The sequence below is a fragment of the Siniperca chuatsi genome, linkage group LG18 (genome assembly GCF_020085105.1).
Source record: "Siniperca chuatsi isolate FFG_IHB_CAS linkage group LG18, ASM2008510v1, whole genome shotgun sequence".
In the NCBI taxonomy this organism is placed as follows: domain Eukaryota; kingdom Metazoa; phylum Chordata; class Actinopteri; order Centrarchiformes; family Sinipercidae; genus Siniperca; species Siniperca chuatsi.
Window position 1 is genome coordinate 12,484,418 of NC_058059.1, and position 20,709 is coordinate 12,505,126.

The window sequence follows — 20,709 nt, forward strand, 5'->3', positions numbered from 1 at the left end:
CATAACCCTAAAAATGACAATCTGCACTGTACATTTCTTTACTTGTGAACAGGCTCTTTGAGCAAGCTAACGCCATGTGGAGGGAAAAAGTGAAAAAGAACCACCTTGACTGCAGTGAAAAGACCTTTGAAATCTAAAGAGGATTTAATGGTCAGTTGGCTGCTCTCTTACTAACAAAGTCTTACTAACATATAAACCTTAGTTATTCAGAGCAGTGTTAATCACAGAATCAGTGTGAAACAAAGCTGTAGCTCGGGGGAGTGCTGAGGTAATCTCAAATGATTGGAGAAGTCTATCATACCAGACCCTTGAGTTGTAGCTCAGTGGGAGGATGGAAAACAATATGAGATGGGGAACCGTGTCTGTGTGTATATGTGTTCGTCTATTTGTTTCGTGTGTGTGTGTGCATACTTGGCTGCATCTGTCTGTACTAATGCATGTCTTTGCATGGGCGTCAGTGTCTGGCTGGCCTTGCGTCTGCTGGCAATTATGAGCAGCACAGTGGTGGTTAGAGGCATTCTTGTCATAGCTAGCGTTCCTCAAGCTAGCTCACCTCGCTGCATCACAGACAGGAGGGTGACACAGCCAAAATGGCAGTGGCTTCTCGATTGACAGAGCGTTTTGGGGGAACCCCACAGAAGAAATTGAACCGTACACAGTGAAATATGGCCCACACTTATCTACCATGGCCATCAGGATGGGGTACCCAGCACCTTATTTAAAAGCTCTTACTATAATCGCGTGCGCCAGATACCCTGCATGCTTTGCCCAACCTAGGTCTTAAGTTCTTCACACTTATGATTTCAAGTAATGCATTATGCAAAACCTCATAACATTTTTTTTGTAATCAGATTTTTATTTTTCAGTACTGGAGGTTACATTAAGTATGACAGCAAATCATGTCATCAAGTTTTTAAGCATTTTAGGGACACTAAAATAATAATTATCAGTTCAAGTTCTGTCACTGATCTGTACTTGCAGATATCAGTGTCACTTTGTGAGTGTGTGTGTGTGTGTTACAACTATGTCTTCCCATTTCTCAAAGTGCTGCACCGACTGACAAGCAACCCCCTAGGTTACTGCACCTGGCTACTATCTTTACTTTAAAGCAGCCATTACATTCCATCTAGCTGATATAGAACAATTTGGCAGATCTAGCCAGGCGCTGTAAGTAACGTCCTGCTTTCATGAAACTAATAATAATAAACCACAAAACCACATCTAACAATGAAGTTCAGCCATCAGACTAATTTAGACCCTGACATATGTGAAAGCAGGATGAACCTTAAGGCATTTGTGAGCATGTGTTCTTTGTGTGTATATTCAGCGTGTCTGTGTTTCAACGAATGCCTACCTTGCCGTCAGACGCAGTGTTAATCCTGTAATGGTAGACTCTCCCCTCGTACCGCAGGGAAATGGACCTCTGGCCAGGGCTGCTCTCACTCTCGCGGACAAGAAAGCTTCCGTTGATGCCCGAGCTGAGCAGGTATTCCGCAGCATTGCGTGACACAGGTCCATGGTACCAGCTGTGCTTCTCCAGGCTGTTGACAGGGGTGATGTAGTTGGACGGCACCCAACCCTGGCCATTCTTGGTCTGTGCCTCGCACCACTCGCCATTGTGGTTGTAACCGAGCACACGCAGCTTCTCTCCTAGTCAACACGCAAGATTAAAATTTTAAATATTATCCAGGCAAGGACCTTGTCGGCTGCATACCCACACTTTATTTTGAATGGTTACAGCTCATTCATGTGATCTTGAAAAGAGCATTTCCACAGATGGGACCGTTGTGAATCTTCCATATTCTTTGCATTGAGAAAAGGCTAGCATGGCATGGACACTGCACTAGAACTGAACTCAGCATGTTTTAAGACAGACATGCAGGAATTCACTGTATCTAATGTCACGTTTCCTCAGATCAAGAACTCTGGCAGGGGCTTTTCTTTTCCACCAGTCATTTGGTGACCTAGACTCATGAAATATTTTTCTTTCCTTTTGTTTAGACCGAATGCAAAAAAAAAACAACCTGGCAATATAGACCCAAAGTAAAATGAACATTTTTTGTGTGTATTGTATTAGAATGAACTGGAAAGTAATGTTGTACAGGACATTTTCTTGTTTATTCCGGTGCATATCTTATCTCCTTCCTTCCTCTGTTTGTCTGTGTAATCCATCTGTGGTATTGTTTTACTGTCGGTTCAGAGGGGAAAAAAACCCACGTGTGAGACCATCGTCAGGAAGTGAGAGTCAGACGGGGATAAAGACAGAGAAGGAAGGAGACGGGAAGCAAATAAGGAGATTCCCAGTAAGATTCTTAACCATATCTAGACTTAAACGTTCTCTAGAAGTGCATGTCACTTTGCAATGTCACTTTTAAATTCCACCAATAATGACAGTTGTCAAAAATATTCAAATTAATTTTCAGTGTCGATTACTGTCGCACCCCTGTCTACATAAGTGGAACTGAGGTGGAAAAGGGGAATCAGCATCACAGAGAACCTGACATGGTCCTCTCATGTCTCCACCCAGGTCAAAAAAGCTGAGAAACGGCTGTATTTCTTAAGGAAACTTAAGAAGGCAAAATTCCTGTGCCAAGTTCTTTTTCTTATTAAAAAAAGTTCAGAAGATCATTGGTAACAACCTACCGAGCATCGTGAAATCGGTGAGGTGAGGTGCCTGCGCAGAGCCCAAAGGATACTAAAGAACAGTACCCACCCTGGCCACAGCCTGTTCCCCCTGCTGCCGTCTGGCAAGAGATATAGAAGTATCTGCTGTCGTACCACCAGACTACAGAGCAGCTTCTTCCCTCAGGCTGTGAGACTACTAAATTCATCCTCAGCACTCCACCATGTAAAATAGTTTTAATTTATATGACTTATTATTTATTCACAACTTCTTCTTTTCCTACTAATATATATATATTATTTCCTTTTTTTTGTTTAGCATAAAGGGAGCTACAAAACAAAATGTCATTATACAACCCTGTGTTGTAAAATGATCAACAAATCTATCTTGTATCTTGTATACTGATTCAACCATACCGGTAAGCCCCATTTCAAAATGGTCTGAATCATTCCTAGTTGAACACAAAACTACTAAAATATAAAAATATGAGAATGAATGGCATTATTTTTCTCTTTTACTTACCTTTAGTAATGCTGAGTGTGTTGTCACCACTGGCAACAAAATCATAGAGTGCAACAAACAGGTTGGGGTCATTCTCGCTGGGTCCAGCCAACAGGTTCTCTTTGGAGTTCCAGCGGGCCGCATCTGCCAGCCCCTGACTCTCAAAGTCTGGTCTCTGGAGAGCTTCTGAAAAAATAAATAAATAAATAAGAGAATCAGCCTATCAGAACACATGTAGTTAACTAAACTGTGAGGGAAGACATCAAACAATTGCTGTATTACTGAGGGGAGACTGAGGGAGATCTGTAGGTGTGTGTTTGGTATGCAGCGACATAGAGAAGCAGTTTTCCCATACAGCTTCACACATGTAGGATGATTCAGCAACAATATCAACTCTTGTCTCTCCATGTGTAATTTAATTTCTTCTACATCCCCTTCAACTGGGGCTTGCTCCAACAAGCAGGTCATCAGCTGTGATCCCAACATGGGATTAGAGTAATAAACCTGATCATCGCTGTGTCCCTGCTGTCTTTATAACTGTTTCATTTCCTGGATTATCCCTGCTTAGTTTTCATTTTATTGAATACCTAGACAACTACTATACATCAGACCGTGAGAATGTGTCTCAGCATGAATCTTCACTGCGACTGTAAAATGGATGTGTTTGCACTCACAGTTAATGAGCCTGAGTTGAAAGTGCTTTAATTTAAAGTTATGCTAATTACAGGCACATCTTGAATTATAGCCATTTTTGAGCAGTAAAACTGATGGCTAAATGACAAAATGTGGAAAATGGAAAGAATGAGGAGAAAAAGAGAAAATGACGTTTAAGAGGAAGAGAGACAAAAGGAGAGTGAAGTGAGGAGAGAATTTCACAGCTCGGTGGATTAACAAAGATTTAAAGTTGCAAAGGCTTTTGCTCAGGATAGCTCGGTAACATACAGAACACATTTGCCAACATGTCTGTAATGCTGGTCACAGAGTCTGATAAAAACATAAAACCAGCTGTAAATTAGTGCATCATATCATGCCATTAGAACCGCAGGCAGGAAAATTGTGGCCAAACTTAAGCATTTCCCAATCGCATACACAAACACACACACAAACAAGATGGAACAATTATCCATTATAGCCTCTCTGTCAATTGAAAACCATATAGTTTTAATATTTTTATGTTTCCTTCTACCCTTTAGGCTCATAAAACCCTTCGAAAACCTATTCACCTGATTATGTCTAAAACGTATTTCATTGTCAAGGCTGTTTTTCTGGAAAGGTGATATTTTGGAGATTCAAGCTTTTCATCGTATGCTGGAAAGAAGTGGGCCGATCTCTGGCATTTTGAGATAACCTGCAGGTAGCCATGTCAGTGTGGCTGCTGTGAAATGATGTTAGCACTCCCTCTTGAGTCAATATCGCCATTCTATGGGCAGACGTCAGTGAGTGCTATGAAAGAGTGGGAAACGCGCCAATGCTGGATGTAACTTTACCTGAGAGAAAACGGTAAGACAAATTCCTAGCTTTCAAAGCTCAATATATTTAATTGGCCACTCTTAACAACATATACAATGTTTACTGTCTGTATAATTAACATTAGATTGATTCCGGTCTTTTACTGAGAAAATGCTAATAACGTTTGTTGGGAATTGTAACGGCAGCAAGCCTTCAACCAGCTAAACTAGCTTACAGGGATCGAAAAACTATCTAGCTCTAACTCTGATATCGTAAGCAACTGATTTGATAGTTATGAGATACCAAAAGTTAGTTACAGTTGGTTGCATTTGCTAATGGGCTAGAGATAGCCTCGAGTCAACAAGTGGGCTTACGTTAACAGGAGTCCGAAAGCTACCGGAAACATGATCAACATTGTTGCTAACATTTTGGGGAACGAATGTCATGAGCTTCTAGCTAACTTTCTGCACTTGTGTGTGCGTCTCCCTCTGTGAGTATGTGTCTGTGCTTCAATACACCAAGCTAACTTGTTTAATGAGAGATAGTAGTGGATTCGCGGTACACAATCTCCGATCTATCACATTGCTGTCACATCTAGTCACTTGGTAGATGATATGAGCAAACTGTGCAATGTGAGTGAACAAAGTTATTATTTTTTAATGTGTTTGATTGCTTACATTGGCTATTTGGCTTGTAACTGAGTCAGTACTGACCTTGTATTTTTTTCTATTTTAATAATTAAATTGGCATTATATATCAGCCATCAGCCACGCTGCTCTCTAAATATCGGCATCGGTCATTGAAAAACCCGTTGAAAAATCTGTTGACCACTACTGGAAAGCACTGGAGCAAAACCCCCCAGCTGCATAATCTAGCAGATTACGACTTGCTCACCACATTTATTTCATAATTGGATGCTAGTTGAGAAAAATTGCACAGCTCTACAGTGAGTTTCTGCAAAAAGTATATCTTGTGCAGACATGTCTGTCTAAGGAGTGCTAAGGTCTATCTGGTCTGAAGGAGTCCAAGGTGTAAAAACAGCCAAGATCATCCAGAACCTGTGTACTGTACAACAACTGTGATTTATTCACATAAGGATTATTACCTTGACTTGGGGAAAAGGACAATGAGTATGAGTACCAAGCGATCAAGGCACAGCTGGATTTGGTGGAAACACAGAGCAGAGAGCTGACTGAGCATGCAGCAAAAAGGATATTTCGTGGCAAAGCAGGGATTGAACAGCACCCTCTCTGGAGGATATGAAGATATAAAAGAAACAAGACAATATAAGAAGACACACATAAATAGGATTTTTAAAACAGTAAAACAAAATAAAATAGAATAAAATAGAAGATAAAAATAAGATAAAGTAGAATAAGACTAATCAAATATTACAGTGAAGCCACAGTGCAGTGCAAGAAATGAATATATAGTGCCAAGTTTAACTTAATAAAATGCAGTGGCAAATAAAAACGTTTTAAGACCTGATTTAAAAGAACTGAGTTGGAGCAGATCTCAAGTTTTAAGGGAGTTTGTTCCAGTTATGTGGTGCATAAAAACTGAATACTGCTTCTCCCCGTTTAGTTTTGACTCTCGGGACAATAACCTGTCCTAGACAATCCAAGAGGTCTGGACGGTTCATAATGGAGCAGATGATCAGAAATGTATTTTGGCCCTCAACCATTCAGTGCTTTATAAACCAATAGCAGTATTTTAAAAACAATTCTATGACAAACAGGAAGCCAGTGTAAAGATCTAAGAACTTGAGTGATATGATCCACTCTCCTGGACCCTTTATAGACATCATAATGCATCTGCAGATTTGTCTGTCACCACCTGCTTTCAGCTTTTCAACAGTCTTATTTAATTTTCATCAGCGTGGCATTTCTCCACGGCGTTTTTTTCCTACCAGAGCTTTGCCTTAGTGGAGGCAATGGCATCAATAACATTCGTAGTTTTATTATCTACAAGCTCATTGACTGAGACCCAAGCAGGGGCAGGTGTGGAAGAGAAAGCCTGAATGAATAATTCACCGGATATACTGTTTTCTGATTAACTCTGATTGAACATTTGTGTGCACAGAGGTAGTCATCTCAAAGTAAACACAGGAATGACTGTGTAGTTGTCAAGTCATCAAAAACGTTTGCACTGTATTTAGGTGGCCTGTAGATGTTTAACAATGCAGCTCGACATGAGGAACAACATATTCAAAAGAAGCTAATTTCCCATAAGACATCTGTTTGCACTGGATAGAATTATTAAACAAAATGGCAACCCCACCTCCTTTTTTATGCACTCTTCTGCTTTGCTCATAAAACTAAAGTTGGGAGGGGTTGACTCAATAAGATCTGCTGCACTGTAAACATAAACATAAAATCAAGACTGTCCTCAATAATTAAACTATTAATTAAAAATTATTTGCCTGCCAAAGACCTGATGACAAGGAATTGATTTCAAATTTGATACATTTGCAGAATTAGTGCATCATGTCCATTCTACAAATTATAAAAACAGGAATAGGAACATGAAGTCCAAAAGATAGCCTGCTTCTGAGCGTTGGTGTACAATCCCAAGTGTGTTTGTGTCCACCCCCAGATCGAGCTATGGAGGAACGGTTGGAGAAGATAGGCTATGACTTGCAAGTTCCTCAAAGCAAGAAAATACAAAACTAAAATTAGTATAAAAGTAAACAGAACATGTGACCCACAGCCACTCACATGACATTGTTGACAAGTTGCAGGCATCAGTGTACTGGGAGGCCGGTGAAAGACTTTCACACAGCCTCTTCTGCCAAGTTAGACTCGCCAGCCTGAGCACACTGAGACAATCAAAGCCAAATGTTGTGCTTCTTTTAGGTCACAAACCGGCCATTTTGCCAGTGAGAACACGCCAGATTCGACTTCATCTGGAGCCTACTGCTGGCTCATACTCTCATATTTAGGTGGGTTCCAATCCTAAAAAGAGACAGACCTGCTGCATTGTGAAGCAACAAACGGGAGTGCTTACCTCAGCTGGCAAAGATACAGATATCTATGTGCCTCATCCCAAAATAAAGTAGTCCCACATCACATGGTTTCAAAACATAAAAACCAAATGCCCTTTAGGAAAGCAATCACTTTCCTACAGCACAATATGCCACTTTTCAAAAAGTAATAGATTTAAACCATGATCATTATTATAGTAATTAAAAGATGTCTGCTTATCATTTGAAAAACTTTTTCATAACCATGCAGTGATGAGTGATGTCAATGACTAGCCAGCAATCACTCAGTTCACTAGCATGTAGTGTCATCTTACTTTGCTGATTTAGCGAGTCTCACTTATTTAACCAAAAGACTTGTGTTTGGTCTGTTTGTATTCTGCCTTAAAGTCACAGTTCAGATTTTTTGACATAAGATGGTAACATCCATGTATTGATATACTGGCAATAAATACTGGCAAGGAAGACCTTGGTCAAAAAAAAATCAAAACTATCCCTTTAAGTCCTTAACAGTCTTATAGCAGTTTTTTTTATTAGGTACACTTTAAAGCATATTACAATCCAGTATAAACCAATAAACACCTCTCAGACACTGTTTTAACCAAGTAGATACTGTGTTGGATCACATTGTACACATTGCTTAGGATATAATGTCCAAATTCTGTACATTTTTGAATAAATGGCAAAAAATAGCAGCCAAAGATTACCATTTCAGTTTTTTCCTTGGTTACACAAAGAAGAGTGGCATGTTCCCAATGAATATTGTAGACAGACAGAAAAATAGAGAAAACAATATGATTGAAGTCAAAAACAGAGCCGTGTTTTGCCAAATTTTGGCTAAAGCTGAGGCCAGATATCAAGCAAAATAGAAAACGAGCACCAGTAAGCAAGATGCAGACCTGAGAGCAAGCAAGACAGACCATATGTCCAGGGTTTGACCTGGTCAGAAAGTGTGTGAGCAGCACATTTGAGCAGCCCATGCCACACATGTCCGCTTTACGGGCCACAAATACCACAGCTCTTTGTGAGAGGGTGACAGCACACTGACACATGGACCATGACAACACAAGCTCAAACACATGAAAAGAGAAACTCAGAGGGTGAGTGAGAAAGAAACTGAAAAAAATAACGGCCCATCATCAGACTGCAGTTCTCCAGAGTCATGCAGTGGGAGAAATTGGAGCATGTCCTGGCTGCAATACGTGAGATGACACTCAAAGTTATTAAATATGTGTGGCACTTTCTCACAATTCATAGCTAAGACTGCACTGCTATGAGCAATATGAATGCACCCAAATTCACACACTGATGTAAGACAGAAATTTCTTCAAAACCAGACTACTTTAAAAAATCATGTCTGGTTCCACTTGGTCCTGGTGATCAAGTCTAAGAGAGCCCTGCTACTTTTGATTCCAGTCATCTTTAATGAGCTGATTTACACCTTGGATGAAGAGCAAATGCAGTCCACCTCCATGAAGTCAGCCCTAGTCCTAAACCACATATTTCTGAGGGCTGAGAGTGGGAATATATCTAACCTAATATTTATCTTGCTTCAACTGTCATCACAGTGGGAGGTGGTGGAGAACAAGAGGAACTGATTTATATCATGTATTTGATATGGTTCTACCCACTGTGGGATATATTATGTTAATGAGAGGATGTTCAGACCAGAGCCAACACAGAAGAACCACCATTTTCATCATTTAGAATAACTACAAATTGTCATAAAATATTCAAATTGCTTTTTCCTGCTATTATGCTCATCTTCATTCTAATGATGTCAAATAGCTAACTACTAAGAGCAAAATTCAAATCATCCAGCTCTAATGAAAGTTTAATTTTGGGTGGAACATCTCAGCATGAGACTTGCTGTGCCTTGTACCATATGGTCTGGAAATTAGAGACTCTTTATCACTGTCATCTACTTCAGTGGGGAGCGTACCAGTACTATTAACTCTATTAAATCATTGGGTTGCGCAATCTTTGGCACACATATGACTTCACTGAGTCTTCTATTGCCAATCAATTACTATGTTGATCATGCAGAGGCTTGATGTGCCCTGGATTTCTTCCCCTTCATACATCATAGACAAATCAATTACCCACTTTAATTGTGACCAGAACTGCCTAATTAGAAGTAATGGAAAAGAAGTAATTGCTAGTCGCATACTACAAAGAGTATGTGAAATACATAGATCTACATTATCTTATAATTCATTATGGCAGCAGGGAACAACATCCAAGTACTGGAACATAGAGAAGTGAAAAGGAGAGCGCATAGTGAGATTAGATCCCCTCCTCTCATAAACAAGAGTTAACTGGGACACGATCAGGAGTCAGATTTCCTCGTATTCTCTTCTCCGTCTCTTTTTCCACTTCTTTCCTCTTCAGCTAGCCAGTGTGTCTGGCCTCCCTCACCCTCCCCTGTGCTTACTCTCTGCTTTCCCCTCCCCATTCTTCTGTTTCCACAGTGCAGAAATCATTGTTGAGCCTTTACACGGTGATACTTCATCTTTTATCTTTCTCCCTGTGTCTCCTAAGCTTCTACTTTGTTTTCTTTCTGACATCACTACTTTAATTATTGTTTGTATTTCTCCAAAGTAAACTTTAAAATCACAGCCCAAGCTAAAAGACGACACTACAGCCATCACAAAACATTCTTACCTTCTAAGTAACAGCTGGAGGAGGACGAGAGGCCTTTCTTAGATTTACACCCCACCAATTTCAGGCATATCTCCAACATTTTCATTTGCTTTCTTTCCCTTCCCGCTTGAAAATGTTGTTGCTGGTTCAAATCAGATGTCCCTCGAACGTTTCCTCCCTCTACATGTGTCCAACGGGAGAAAAATTCAAAAACAAGAAAAATACAAAAACTGACAAAAGGAGAAACAGCACCAAGCCAAAATAGGTGTTGAAATATACTAGTTTTCCTTTCCTCGGTTCTTTCAGCTGCTGTAAATCCTCTTTTTCTCCTCACTCCTTTCCGAAACAGAAAAAGAGTCTGCTGTCCGGCAAAGTCAACTTTCTCTTCTGAGTGTCTCCATGTTTTTTTTTCCCTCTTTTGCTTTTGGTTAGCTCCACTTTTGAAAGACACAACTATCCAGAAACACAGGTTAAGTCCAAAAGCTTGCTAGACCCGTAGATGTGTCAGTTGAGTGGGCAGTAGGGTAGTCTAAACGGTGCCATTCCTCTCTCCTGTCCCTTGTGTGAGTGTGTATCTGAGGCATAGGGACTACTCGTGCTACAGCTGCCAACAAAGGGCCTCTTTCAGGCTCAGCCTGCTGCACTCAATGACATCAGCTGAGCCCTCCCACCTCCAGCAGCAAACACACAATGAGAGGGAGAGACCGCCACCACACACACACACACACACACACACACACACACACACACACACACACACTTACCAAGAAGAATACAAACAACAGCACACCATCACCCAAAAGGCTTGCCAACCTGAGACAAAACCTGCAGAGGTCTCATTTAAAACTTTGATTGAAGTTTAGATTCAGAATAGACCTTTAATACTTCTTTTTCTCTTCTGTTGAAGTCATGAGATGATTACAAGAAGCTCCTCCTCCAACTTTTTAACCCCCCTTCCATCCTCTCACTGTCTTTCTGCCTCTCTTTCTTCTCGATTATGCTTTTTCCCCTCTATTCATTCTGAAATGTTTACAGGTTGAGGAATCAGTTCTGGAAACAGGACTGGGTTGTTAAAGACATAACTAAAGCTCTCGATCAGTAGCAGCAAACAAGAAGGAAATTACAACCTTCAACAGTCTACTCTGGACTTAACACACAACTCAAACAAGGCTTGTTTGCCGTAGGTCATTTCAAATGGGAATGAAGTAAACAACATATATAAATTCATCAAAATAAGAACATTCATTGTTTGATTTTTAGAGAAACATGTCTGACTATGTGATTTTAGACAGCAGCAGTGGTTTGGCCATATCTGGAAGGAACGAATAACCCTTGGCAGAAGCCAAGCTGTCTTGCGACATGACTTTTTTTAATCTCTTTTCTGTCTTTTCTCAGCTGTCTCATAGTGTGATGATACACAACTCATTCAGAGGTTTAGTCATACTGAACTAAATCAACTAGAGGTTAATCTATTGAAAAGGTTGAAAATGTGATAAAAGCAATCAAGACAGGAATGTCACTATAGCTGTGCTTATTAAATGCATTTGGGAATGTGAATGGCATCTGTCAAAAAAATATATATTTTGAGTTATGTGGCACATTTTTTTTCTCTAATACTTGTACTTCACATTGAGGTCTTTTTTCTTTTGCTCCAGCTAACCACTGCATATATAACTGCTGAACTTGTTCACATTCTATTAAAATGTTTCTTCTCCCATTCTTTATTACAGGATAACACATGTGAGAATTAGGCATTTTTTGGACTAAATTATAGTAGGCCATCTACAGAGAGTGAAGACATCATTAACATCCATACAACCTAATGCAAATTAAACAATAGCCATGCAACAAATACTGCATTTGCATTAGTCAGAGAGATTAATGAACTTTTGTCCCTTCGTGTAATATGGGCTAAAATGATTGACAATTGCAATTACATTGAAGATTGAAACCACAGGGTACAAGGATACAAGAGCAGCTGTAATCTACTGCCTATGTTTGGCAAATATTTTTCAAATTGAAATGGCAAACATCACAGAGATAAGAAGCCCAGTAAAATGGGTGATTACATACTGGTGGGAAGCTGGCTTGATGACATCATAGCACATAGCATGAGTGCCAAACCAGTTTACTGGCTGACCGGGTTACTGGAATTTCCAATCAGGGAGCAAAAGCACTGCCTTGTAATATGACCCATACAGAAAAATATACAACGTACAATGGCTTTAATAGCTTTTATTTTGGCTTAAAAACAAAGTGAAAGCAGTGACATCTGACTTTTGAGTCTTTATCTATATCTGTAGTTGACTGACAGAAACTTTATGTCAACTAGAAGGCCTAGTTTGCAATCTAAACAATTTTTTTGTCTAGTCCTGAATATTAGACATACCTCTTAGTACAACGTAATACAATTCAACAGAATCACAATCTTCAGCCTCCAAAATGATCATAAAGTTTAATCAATACCTCTCTAAAATAGTTTCAACAAAAACTGAACATTGCAGTCTTTGACTGCAGTTGTTTTAGCTAGGTGTACCTAATAAACTGGCAATTAAACTGGAGTATGTTGACTGTCTTTTGGTGGTCATGTTTGAAAATTTAAATAAATATTAGTCAAAGATAACACAAGTAAACACAAAATGCAGTTTTTAAATGAAGGTTGTTATTATTCAGGGGAAACAAAATCCAAACCTACATGGCCCTGTGTGAAAAAGTGATTGCCCCCTAAACCTTAATAACTGGTTGGGCCACCCTTAGCAGCAACAACTGCAATCAAGCGTTTGTGATAACTTGCAATGAGTCTTTTACAGCGCTGTGGAGGAATTTTGGCCCACTCATCTTTGTTTGAGCATGAACTGCCTTTTTAAGGTCATGCCACAGCATCTCAATAGGATTCAGGTCAGGACTTTGACTAGGCCACTCCAAAATTTTCATTTTGTTCTTCTTCAGCCATTCAGAGGTGGACTTGCTGGTTTGTTTTGGATCATTGTCCTGCTGCAGAACCCAAGTTCGCTTCAGTTTAAGGTCACAAACAGATGGCCGGACATTCTCCTTCAAGAGTTTTTGGTAGACAGCATGGTTCCATTTATCACAGCAAGTCTTCCAGGTCCTGAAGCAGCAAAACAGCCCCAGACCATCACACTACCACCACCATATTTTACTGTTGGAATGATGTTCTTTTTCTGAAATGCGGTGTTACTTTTATGCCAGATGTAATGGGACACACACCTTCCCAAAAGTTCAACTTTTGTCTCATCAGTCCACAGAGTATTTTCCCAAAAGTCTTGGGGATCATCAAGATGTTTTCTGGCAAAAATGAGACGAGCCTTAATGTTCTTTTTGCTCAGCAGTGGTTTTCGTCTTGGAACTCTGCCATACAGGCCATTTTTGCCCAGTCTCTTTCTTATGGTGGAGTCATGAACACTGACCTTAACTGAGGCAAGTGAGGCCTGCTCTTTGGATGTTGTTGTGGGGTCTTTCGTGACCTCTTGGATGAGTTGTCGCTGCGCCTTGGGGTAATTTTGGTCGGCCGGCCACCTCTGGGAAGGTTCACCACTGTTCCATGTTTTCACCATTTGTTCTCACTGTGGTTCGCTGGAGTCCCAAAGCTTCAGAAATGGCTTTATAACCTTTTCCAGTCTGATAGATCTCAGTTACTTTCTTTCTCATTTGTTCCTGAATTTCTTTGGATCTCAACAAGATGTCTAGCTTTTGAAGATCTTTTGGTCTACTTCACTTTGTCAGGCAGGGGCTATTTAAATGATTTCTTGATTGAGAACAAATGCGGCAGTAATCAAGCCTAGGTGTGGCTAGGAAAATTGAACTCAGGTGTGATAAACCACAGTTATGTTTTAATAGGAGAAGCAATCACTTTTTCACACAGGGCCATGTAGGTTTGGATTTTGTTTTCCCTTAATAATAACAACCTTCATTTAAAAACTGCATTTTGTGTTTACTTGTGTTATCTTTGACTAATATTTAAATTTGTTCAATAATCTGAAACATTTAAGTGTGACAAACATGCAAAAAAATAAGAAATCAGGAAGGGGGCAAACACTTTTTCACGCCACTGTACTTGCGCCCATCTGTGCGTGTTGGCCTTAAAATGAGGCACATTGTTGGCGCACTGCTATCTTGAGGCATCAGAAAGCAGTGCGCCATTGATCAACAAAAACCTGCCGTTTAATTTTTGCTAGTTAAACGGCATTGGAGTTGGACATTCCCTAAACACACTGTCGCCATGCACTCTAAACCATGCGTTATAGACCGTTTAAATAGGGCCCTTTGTAACCAAACTGATCAATTTTCAAACAAAATAACAATAACTGTGAAAGACCTATTTTCCTATGTCAGAATTCAACAGACACAATCTATTACAACTAGGGATGGGAGAATATATTTTTGAAATTTAATATTGCAATACAAAAATGTGACGACATGTATGTGAACAAGGATTTCTAAACAAATTGATAACGCTGATAATACAAAATGTCAAGTATTGTGGGAAGATAGGTTGACTGAATCCACTTGGCAAGTAATACAAGGAGAGGAGAAGAGAACAAAAAAACAGATGTTTCTGAAGACAAAACTGATTCATGTATAGTATATAAGATGAGGAGAATAGAGGAGGAAAACAGAATAGAAAATCCAAAGATAACGTCACGTCTGTCTGAGCAATGGACTAGTCCTACAAGACATTGTGCACTGTAGGCTATTATTACCTACGTTTATGTTCGGTAAGCTGCACTTCACTTCTGGTTGATTGCCTGCCTCGGAGGCTTCTAACACCTCCTACATATTTGCTGTGTGAGGAATTGAGAAAGAATCAAGGATTAAAGAGAATAGGTTTGGGGAGAGGTTTCAAAAGCGCTTCAAATTATGTACAACAGGCCCCTTAACCTGACCAGAGTTGACCAAATCAATACAAATAGAGACGACCAGAGATGTGTGTAAGGCATGAAATTGTTAAACTATTTCCCGATTAATAGTTAGTGAAGTCGATTAAGATTCTCATTTTGAACTGGGAGGAATCCAAACGACTCAAAATCACAGGTAACTCTAGAAGTCAAAATAAATACGGCAAAATTACAGACATGGCCTGGCCTAACACTACACATCCACATTTACTAGACTTGATACCTAAGTTATTGTATGCTTGTCTGTTTGGTGCAGGCTGTGATGCTCTCGTTAACATCTATGGGTATTCTTAACCATGGCTCAGCCTCAGTGGCTTTACAAGTAATGACCTGAATGCCCTGAACATTGTAGCGGTTTGACCAAGTTTAAACCAGTAAAAAAAAAAAAGAAAAAGATACAAACCCCACAAAGGATACATGCATTCATGCACATACCCCCGGTTAATTTTTCACAACACAAACAAATTTTAATTGCAAGGCAGTGGAATAAAACTCAAACACACGTTCAGTTCAATATCCCAATGTTGTATTAAAGCAAAGATAATGAAAACAGAGTTATAGTTTAGTCCCATTTCAGTTAAAGATAAAACAACCATAATACTCCACTTTGGGATTTCCAGGTTAACCAACAAACTCAAACAAGGAAGTATTCTCAACTTCACTTCCGTTCGGTTCATTCACAAACAAAAAACCCCCACAAAACCCCAAAGATTTTGCCAAGAAGAAAGGGGGCAAACTAGTCACCAGGCTTCCGCCAACTCAAGGTTTACCATGGCAAAGAATTATTAAAACAGCTGTCAAGTCTCCAGAGACGTTTAATTGTCGACAGATTCCAGGAATGAGATGAGATGAGGTGATTTGCCAGGTACACCTGGACACACATGCAAATCTTGGTTGTACGCGGACTTTATACATTGCAAAAGCCTAGGTAGGCAGACATGGTGGAGGACTGACTTTGCTCTGCTCCTCACTAACTGGTGTCCGCCACCATACTGACTTGGGACTCAACATAAAGAGACATGAAAGGGCTGAACTTCCCAAAAGAAGGTAAATCAGAGTCATATCACTGGTTGACAGGACTGGTGGGTTTGTGGAGGTGAATGAAAAAAAACAGGTTAGGGGTATATTTCTTATTATTTATAACAAAATTGGTGCGATCACCACAACATCCAGTCACATGGTGCCAGGCCCTACATCATCGCTGCAGTGCTGGTATGGCAAACATTTGTGCTCCCCTCATGCACCACCCCAAAGACCAATTAAGAAGAAATGCAGGCTTCCTCAAACTCTAAGAAATGCCCATTAACTTACCGCAGTCACAAAGTGTTGGGGAGATGAGAGGATGAAGGGAAGAGGAGAGCAGCTATAAAAATGGAGGAGGAAAGAGGAAAAAAGGTTGCAGATGGAGAAACATGAAGCACATTGTTTGGAAATGAGCTCATAGGAGAATCATTCGCTTGCGTTTTATAATCCAGGCCGTGTATGTTAACTGTTAGCTGACGTACATCCACCCATGTAGCCCCCTCCTGCTTTCCTGATTGCGTTCTTTAAACCTTCAAGCAGAGAACAGGTTGTATTCCCAAGCTCTGAGGCAGCAACTGCATTACGATTGAAACAATACTGGTATTAAAAGCATTTAAATAATGTTGACATGAATCCATATGTTATATTTCAAATCCTAACTATCAATTAAGAACCGTGCAGTAGTTTTGCACTTTTTTTTACCAGAATGCACTGAGCAAGAATGCACCTCAATGATTCAATTCAATGATTGATACCATTATATGCTTAACTGCTACTGACATCTGGTATGAACATTTTGACATGAGGCAAGGTGGTGAAGGCAGAAGTAGGCCATTAACGTCTATGATAAATTAATACTTGGTCATGTTGATGCTCAAAAAAAGAGAGAAATTAAGTAGATGGTAAGAAGATATTGTCTTTAAATGTTATAATACTACTTAAACATATGAGGACTGCTTGATTACTGTCCTACCCACTCCATGCATAAGAGCATACACACACACAAAAATATAAATCATACTGTCTAACAATGTTAGAAATGTAAGCCAGCCAACACTTGGCATAAATCCAGTCCATCTAAGTCATGGAACAAGAGTTATTAGACTTTTAAACCGAGCAAGCTTTCTAATTATAGAGGAGGAAAAGGGTGGGAGAAGGGGAGAGAGACAAAACCGTGTAGGTTCCTAATAGTGATTCTGCACTGCACATGGTTCATCATTCCACTGCATTGCCTAACCCAGCAGTCACAGCAATCTGCTGCAGCCAAGTGTACTTAAATATCAGACACTCAAGAATCAGGTACCATGTATGTGGTGTATAGATGTGTGTGTGTGTGTGCGCGCGGATGGCTGTTTACTCAGGGCCCTCTGGAGAATGCAGCCAGAGTGTCTAGGGCGTGCAGACCAGCAGATGAGGTTAAGGGGTTTAGAGTTCCACATAATTCTCCACTTAGTATTGTCCACAGGGAGAATGGACACTTAACAGCAAAACAGTGGCTGCTCTGGTTCAAGGTTAAGGGCTCTAGCTTCAGCCTGTGGTGGTAATGAGTTACATAAGCAAACTTGCAGGCAAATTAAAATATTTTCTAAAGCTTCTGATGTGCAGAAATCACCATATGCACACAGAGAACAAAACACAAACAATGTTCTTTATGACAGTTCTCTCTGAGCTTTTTAGAAGCTGTTTTCCTTTGTATTTTACATGGAAACAATGAAACTGACCCAGAGGTCATTAAACACATTTTATGATGAAATCCACTTTATGTGCATGCTCTTGTGGATCTGCTCACACACAAACGCTCTCTAGCCAAACCCCTCTCATTTGAGGTGACCCATTACCAGTCCACTGTCAGCTCAGCTTTACAGCAATCTTCAATACAGACAGGCAGACCTGCTAGCATGCAGAGCTGAGACAGAGGGACTTAAACCTAGCCAACCTATTGGAACAGGACTAGAGGAACCATTTTATCATGATGACAGAAACAAAATAGGGCAACATAACCCAGGTGACTAAGCAGAACCTTTGCTCATTTCTCCACACGATAGACTGCTGTAGGCCCAGACAAAACTATGTAGTGCCAAAAATATGCAAACCTGCAGAGAATGGAAATGTATGCATGCTAGCCAAGAGTTAAAATTTCAAACAGAAAGCCAGGTCAAATGCACACAACTATTCATCACTTGATAAAATGCTGTACTAATCATCTGTTTTGAAAAGGTCTGTGAAAATTAAGAGGGCAAAAGAGAGGCCAGACAGATGAACGCTACTCAGAAATAGCAACCTGTGTGTGCGTGTGTGCAGAGGAGAGGGTGCTAATCCAGTCACTTTCAGAATTTAGCTAAACTACTCAATTTGACCCAGAGTGCTGGAATGAAAGTACAACGTTTTATATTCCATTGTTTTATGAGTGTGCAGACTAGGAGAGCCAAACTCTTTCAGGAGGGATAGAGAAAGCAGAAAAGAAAAGGGTGCGTTAATATGTATGTGTGGGAGGTTTGCAATTCTACAGCAATTGAAAGAGAAAGCTAGTACTTAAGCCTCTACTATTACTTTGGGCCTAATTTATTAATTCAACAGCATAAAAAGACTTTGATAGGAACAGGCAGACATAGTAAACACGACAGAGAGAGCCAGAAGATGTCCTGTCTGTTTTTACAGACTATCCACCTTAAATGTCTTTGAGAAATGATCTAGATGCCTGGGGAAAGACCCCATTTGTCTGTATGCCCATTGGGGTAAAAACAGAAACAGATACATAGAAGAGTGACTTTGGCTACCAGGCTCTCAGGCTGTAGCAGTGGAGCTGCTTGGGCTCTTCTTTGTGTCTAAGTGGATCCAGATGCAGCAAGCATAGCAAGCCCCCTCTTTTAGCGCAATGAAGAGAAGCTTAACACAACACAAAGGAACAGGACAGCATACTAGTACTGTATGGACTGGACTGGTAAGGGAAAAAAACAAACCAGACAATAATGTAACTGACCAGACGATGCCTAAGTGGAAAGGATTTTGTTAATTCCAGCTTAATGGAAATCAAATAAAAAAATATTTTACAAAATATAGAACTTCAGATACTATGACACTAAGGAAAATCAACCTCATGTAAAGGCATTCTCAAGAAGAAGGCAAATGCCCTGGTGTCAAATCATGCCCCCTTGGATGTTTAACCTGTAATCTGCATGGAGACAGAGGCTTTCTGAACAAGAGGGCCCTTAATTGGTTTAAATTTTTACAAAAAGACAGAGCTGGTATCCTATGTAGCAGGTTCTCTGCAGAGAAAACAACAGCTGCATCTGGGGCTGCCTGCTCGGGCATGGAGCAGGGAACAGGGGGTGGGTTTTTATTTCTGTATGTAAGTATGTGTGTGCGTGGACCCGGGGGGCGAAGATCTCCCACGCTGCATTCCTAACCCAACTTGGAGGTTCTCGGTATGCATGTGAGTGATGTATGTACTGTATGCATATATGTATGTACAATGGAGGGATAACAAGCAAAGAGAAGAAAAAGAAGAGCGTGTCCTGGTGGTCCTTACTGTTCTGGACGGAACTTAAGATTGACGACTAGACGTAAGATCACAAATGCTGCCCTGTGACTGGAAAGAATATGAGGATACCCACATAATATTAAAACAAGCCAACGAAAATACAAAATACATTTGAGCAATGTATCAGTATAGAAAATCTAAATTCGCAACTGACACCTAAGTTAAACAACATTTTAGTAAATAATTACTTTCTCGTCAGAAACTGGGCAATAACAAGCCAAGTTCATAGTATATACTGCAGATGCTGAAGTGAATCCAAATAACAAAAAACAGGGTGAATGACTCAACAAGACTTTGTCCTAAACTGATATGCTTACATTTTCAATTGTGTACCTTATGTATACGGAAAAGGCTTTGGTTTAAGCTTTGGTTTGTGCCTTTGTGATTTTTTTTCTTCCTCTGTTTGCATTTGGGATTCCACCCCCTTCAAATTAACTCCATTACAAGTAGCTGATCATTTCTCAATTTTAGCAGTTAAATGCTTTTTTCAGCAACTACATTTTTTAAAACACAGAACATAATGCAACTTAAGAGCACACACCAGGTAGCTAAATATCAACCATCAATAACATACATAAAAAGCAGCAAGACCTTGTCTTACATGACAGACATAGTGGCAGCTAGCCATTAACCAATACGATTTGCAAAACACACACACACACACACACACTCTGAACTTCTACACTCTGAATGTTGATATACTGTTGCTAATGCTTGCCAATTATGTTCTGTTTACTGTTGTATACTGTGATTTTTTGTGTGCTCCATTATTGTCTGCTGATTTTCATTAGTTTAGCCTGTTGCTCGTTTTCGCTATTGTTGTCCATGTCTATAAAAATGTTCCATGAAATGTAAAATCCACTTAATAAAAACTTAGAATGAGAGCAAGACAAAGAAATAGAGAGAGACAATGACAAAAAAGAGAAAGACAAAAAGAGGAAGGGAAAAAAGAAAAAAGAGAAAAGAAAGGACGGGGGAGGGAGGGACGGGGATTGCACCAGTTATTTGAGAGAGGAATGCACAAGAGGTCACA

At 40.0% G+C, this 20,709-nt stretch overlaps 1 protein-coding gene across 5 annotated transcripts in view; it reads right to left on the reverse strand.

Moving 5' to 3' along the window:
• abl1 (c-abl oncogene 1, non-receptor tyrosine kinase) overlaps positions 1-20,709 on the reverse strand; it is a 39,261-nt gene that overhangs the window by 8,229 nt on the left and 10,323 nt on the right. For 2 of the 5 annotated variants that reach the window (XM_044173209.1, XM_044173208.1), the window contains exons 1-3: positions 10,218-10,823; positions 3,146-3,310; positions 1,355-1,650 (exon numbers count right to left, since the gene is read on the reverse strand). In XM_044173209.1, coding sequence (XP_044029144.1) covers positions 1,355-1,650; positions 3,146-3,310; positions 10,218-10,302 — 546 coding nt within the window. In that variant the 5' untranslated portion in view covers positions 10,303-10,823. Of the gene's footprint in view, positions 1-1,354; positions 1,651-3,145; positions 3,311-10,217; positions 10,824-16,423; positions 16,476-20,709 lie in introns of those variants that run through there. The other 3 variants (XM_044173206.1, XM_044173205.1, XM_044173207.1) reach the window with 2 other exon arrangements.